The sequence below is a fragment of the Oncorhynchus keta genome, chromosome 27 (assembly GCF_023373465.1).
Source record: "Oncorhynchus keta strain PuntledgeMale-10-30-2019 chromosome 27, Oket_V2, whole genome shotgun sequence".
NCBI lineage: Eukaryota > Metazoa > Chordata > Actinopteri > Salmoniformes > Salmonidae > Oncorhynchus > Oncorhynchus keta.
This window is the reverse complement of record NC_068447.1, coordinates 43,370,802-43,375,561: the sequence shown is the minus strand read 5'-3', so window position 1 is coordinate 43,375,561 and position 4,760 is coordinate 43,370,802. Positions and strand designations below refer to the sequence as shown.

Genomic DNA, 4,760 nt, shown 5'->3' with positions numbered 1-4,760 from the left:
GTGGGGAGGGTGGGGAGGTACAGTGGGGAGGGTGGGGAGCAATGCAGAGGCAAAAAGCCGGATATGGACAGTGATGGTGCAGAGATGGCAGGAGCAGTGGAATAGAAATATTAATTTAATTAGAGTACAGAGGCAAGTCGGGGAGAACGGCAGGAAGGGACAGAAGAGGGGAGGCAATTTTTTACAAGATTAAAGGTGGGACACCGCCGGTTAAATAAGTGCTTAAATGTGATAGGAAAGCATCCAACAGAAAAGTGTGGTTGTTGCCAGGAAACAGAGACCGTGGAGCATGTATTGCTACAGTGTGGGCAGTATCATAGGGAAAGAGAGAGGCTGAGAACTGATATGAGGGAGAGGGCATACAGGAAATTATTTTAAAGAGTATATTGAGTAGAATGTCATTTGATATTGTCCCAAATATTTTATATTTTTTTAAGAGTAAGAAGGGTAGGATGTCGTTTCTCCTTGTATCTGGCTCACACTCCAGTACAGTAGGCGGCGATAATGCACCATAATGCTTGATGCCAACCGCCGATAAACCCCACCGAAGATGAAGCTTCTAGCCATGACCCTAGAGGCGGGACTTACCTTTCATTAACTTCCGGTTAAGCGCATGCTTCCTCTTCGGTTTAACTTGCTAACTAGCTAACTAACACTCCTGAAACATAATCTAAGACTACGTTAGGAGTTCATAGCTTGAACACTTTACCCCCATTATTTATATTTTTCATAATCTGAACGTGTGACGGTCGAAGAAAACATGAATATTCGCAACGCAAGGGTAAGTGAGAAGCACTGTCGACCATGCAACACTGCTAGTTTACCGTAGCTAGATAGCCACCCATCGCTAATAATAACAATCCAAGGGTTTCTGATAGCTCCACTTATGCATGCCATGTCAAACTGTGAGCCAACTAGCCTATTTAGCTAGCTACTATTTAAATAGATTGCTTATACAGTAACTATCAACAAAGTAAACAGGAGAACTGTCACTTGAAGTGTAGTTAACGTTAGCTTACTATTGTCAATAGTGGTATTTTGACTGAATCTGTGTCCCCCACTCCAGACATCTCTTCTTGTAGTCCTTTTTCTGAAGTGTTCTAGCTAACTAACGTTAAAGTACTTGTTTCAGTCAGTATCCATACCATTGACATTCCTTGTTCTGTTTCCTCAGCCGGAGGACCTTATGAACATGCAGCACTGCAACCTGCTGTGTCTCCCAGAGAACTACCAGATGAAATACTACTTCTACCACGGACTGTCCTGGCCGCAGGTTAACATGGCCTCCTCTTCAGCATACAACTCCATCACCACTTGACTCAAGTCTTTGTCCTGGCATTCAATCAGTCACAAATTGAATCTAACTCATCAGAAGGAATGACGGGTTCGATTTAGGCCTAGTTGTTACTAGATGTCTATGTAACTCAGTGTATCTATCTCTAACATCACCTTGTCTTTGCTCATCTTTCAGCTCTCCTACATCGCAGAGGATGAGAATGGCAAAATAGTGGGATATGTTTTGGCCAAGATGTGAGTATACCTGAGCTACAGATCTTATCTCATGCCATTGTTTGTCAGTCTCTATCAAGCCCTCACTCTTTATGTGGTATGCAGGGAGGAGGATCCAGATGATGTCCCCCATGGTCACATCACATCCCTGGTGAGTCTTGGTTCTGTATTGTTCATTGTAGTACTTAATTGAAGAGGGTGTGGCGTGCGCGCACTATCATCTGCAGCACTTGTCAGGTTGTTGAGTAACAGGAAGGATTATTTAACGACGGTTTGGATTGTCTCTGTCGCTCAGGCTGTCAAGCGCTCTCACAGACGTTTGGGACTAGCTCAGAAGCTGATGGACCAAGCCAGTCGAGCTATGATTGAAAACTTCAACGCCAAATATGTCTCACTTCATGTCCGGAAAAGGTAGTGCAGTGTGCTGGATGTCTGTGTTGAACTTCAATGAGATGGTTCTATTTCGAGTCGTTTTTATAGGACTCTTAGATAAGAATTTCCACATGAGTTTTTGTAATGGAATGCTGCTCTTCTGTTCTCTAGAAGTGTAGCCAGAAGATCATTTAAATACAGAGAGACATTGTTCGTGTCAGATCATTCTTAAATGGTATTTGTTTGTTCACAAATAACTTGAATTGCATCCATCTAATTTTCTCCTACTGCAGTAACCGAGCGGCCTTGCACCTGTACTCAAACACACTGAAATTCCAGTAAGATCTCCTTCTATCCTTGTGAAAACAAAACCCTCTTAAAGCATATGTGCATAAATGCATATGTAATATAGATGTTCCATGTCAGCCTCCTATTCAAACAGATGTTTATTCAGGAACTGCGGGTCATATTCCCTAATGATACTCTTTGCATTCAAATTCATTTATTTTTGCTCTTATTTAACCAGGTATTGTTTGTAGTGATGCAATGTACATGTATAATATGTTGTTGGTCACTCACTTACTAATCATTTCCTTTCTCTTTCATAGGATTAGTGAAATAGAGCCCAAGTACTATGCAGATGGGGAGGATGCCTATGCCATGAAGAGAGACCTAGCCCACATGGCCGATGAGGTGAATTTTTTTTATTTTTTTACTCTTTCCCTTTATCCAGCAGCATGGCTTTTATGGGCGTAATCCAACCACCTTCGTCTCACCCAGTGTTTTGCATACAGTCGCTTACGCTTTTCCCCGAAGGGTGCGTCCTATATTCTATTCTCCCTCATGGATTTAAAAGTAATAGACTGGTGTGAGCAGTATGGTGCAAACTCCCTCCCGCCGTGCTTGCTTTTAAATGCATGAACTGGAGTAAACAAGTGCACACTTCTGGATGAAGGGTAGTAACGCAGTCATGAGCCACTCTCTTTACCTGAGGGTTAAGGTCAACCTTTCCTTTTTGTCAACTGAATTTTGACCGTTTTGTCTGTTGTTTCTGTCTATGGGTCCCACAGTTGAGGAAGTCAGGAATGAAGGCCCTGGGTCAGGAGGCACCTACAGCTACGTCCACACCCGGTGACCAGGAGAAAGAGGGAGAGGGGGACAGCGGAGGAGAGAACAAAGACCTCAGTGAAGTTAGCGAGGCCACAGAGAGCACAGACGTCAAAGATTCATCCTCCGATTCACAATGACTCAGCCATCTTTAGTAGCCATTTTTAAATTTGCCGTCAAAGATACTTACTATACTTTTTATCTCACATAAAGGGAAAAATGATACCTAGTGGCAGTCAGCTTCTCCATTCACTTCTGTTACTTTTACAGCGTAAAGTTAAAAAAAAAATGTTTTTGACTAAAATAGGATTTCTCTCTCGACATTAGTGATACAATGTGATTGAAATAAATTACTTTGCAACTGAAATGACAAGTTGATGTTGAGCTCAAATTCACAACTGGTTCTTTAAAGGTTGTTTTGGGCTTGATGCTGTCACTACTACTGTTTTCAACCCCCCCACTCACCCATGAAATCAACACATTTTGGAAAAAATAACCTCTGTTTTTGGGTGTGACTTAATGAGACCTGTGAAGTATTCTTCAAAATGCTGAAAATAAAAGTTTCAAGTAATACTTTTTGTAGTGCCATTTTTTTTCTAGGTTTGAAATTGCAACTATTTAAGGTTGAAATTCTAAGAATGACCACTAGGTCGTACTGTTGTGAGTAGAATGCATACAACTCTTACAGTAGTGAGACTTTACAACTAGTAATAAGACTAGGGACATATTCAGACCAGGGTTTCAGTTAGCTGGCTAAATTAGGCAGTATGCATTTTGAAAACATACGGAATTGTTTGAAACCTGAATATTTATTTCATGTTATGAGCCATTTCTTCCCTTTCTTCAAAGTAGCCTACAGGCAAAATATGACCATTTAAACATGGAGGCAATTATTTTATTGACGCATAGGCAACACGAGTTTGAAGTTTGGGGAAGCTTACAATTTATCCTTGTATCATGTCTGATTTTCATATGCACATTTTCATAGAACAGTTTCATTTCAATGTTTTAGTTTCTCAATCATTGTCATGAATTAAAAATATATTTTAAAAAACTCATTACTCACATGTGTTACATGGATCACTCCAAACAAAAGACAATGAAACAAATGGACAAATATTTTAAATGATAGTTATGAAATCAAACAACTTGTTTCTCACATATGTAGCAGGTTGTGACCTCTGCAAACAAGGTTTCCACTCTTGAGAATGAGAACAGTAAATGACTAATTAATACATGCATTAACAGAAATGTACTGTATGTAACCAAATGACTGTGATTAATGGTACACTTACTACTGGTGACATATGTAATGGAGAATTGATATAAATAAAATAAAAGGATAAACAATACACACAATTAAACAATGTATGTGCAAGAATTGGCGGGAGACAGCTAAACCCAGACTCCTATGTCTTCGCCACACACTCCTCCCCTTCTTGTCTCAACATTTTTATTCGTGGATGCCAAGAGAAGCAAGACTTGCCCAAATAATTGACCAAGAAAAAAAACTCTGCGTCATAATTTTCTTTCAATTCGCAAGAGGCTGAATGCTCTCACCAAATAAAGCACCCGAGCGAGCAAAACAGCACCACTCTGTATGTGTGTGTAGCCAGCCTGATTGATGCTGTCTGGTCAAAAAGAGTATGACATGGTTGCCACCCGTAGCAGACCGTTTGTTTCATCAATATGAAAGAGAGGAGGATGACTTTGGCATTTCTCTAGAAGCAGACCTAGGGTGAATCAACATGTTTTTTTCTACTTGCACACAC

At 40.5% G+C, this 4,760-nt stretch overlaps 1 protein-coding gene across 2 annotated transcripts; it reads left to right on the top strand.

Moving 5' to 3' along the window:
* Window positions 1–585: 585 nt before the first annotated feature.
* Window positions 586–3,561, top strand: LOC118360137 (N-alpha-acetyltransferase 10-like). Of its 2 annotated transcripts, none has more exons than XM_052482512.1 (8): window positions 586–781; window positions 1,175–1,273; window positions 1,472–1,530; window positions 1,615–1,660; window positions 1,805–1,920; window positions 2,175–2,219; window positions 2,490–2,576; window positions 2,945–3,561. In XM_052482512.1, the coding sequence occupies exons 1-8, from the start codon at window positions 761–763 to the stop codon at window positions 3,126–3,128; spliced, it is 657 nt and encodes a 218-aa protein (XP_052338472.1). In that variant the 5' UTR covers window positions 586–760; the 3' UTR covers window positions 3,129–3,561. The 2 variants fall into 2 exon arrangements, with proteins under 2 accessions (XP_052338472.1, XP_052338471.1); XM_052482511.1 differs by having other exon boundaries at window positions 2,172–2,219.
* The last annotated feature ends 1,199 nt before the right edge of the window (window positions 3,562–4,760 follow it).

Coding starts and splice junctions, on each gene's coding strand:
- LOC118360137 (XM_052482511.1), top strand. CDS start 761: ATGAATATTCGCAACGCAAGG. Junction 1,661..1,804: donor ATGGTCACATCACATCCCTG/GTGAGTCTTGGT, acceptor TCTGTCGCTCAG/GCTGTCAAGCGCTCTCACAG. Junction 1,921..2,171: donor TCACTTCATGTCCGGAAAAG/GTAGTGCAGTGT, acceptor TTTCTCCTACTG/CAGTAACCGAGCGGCCTTGC.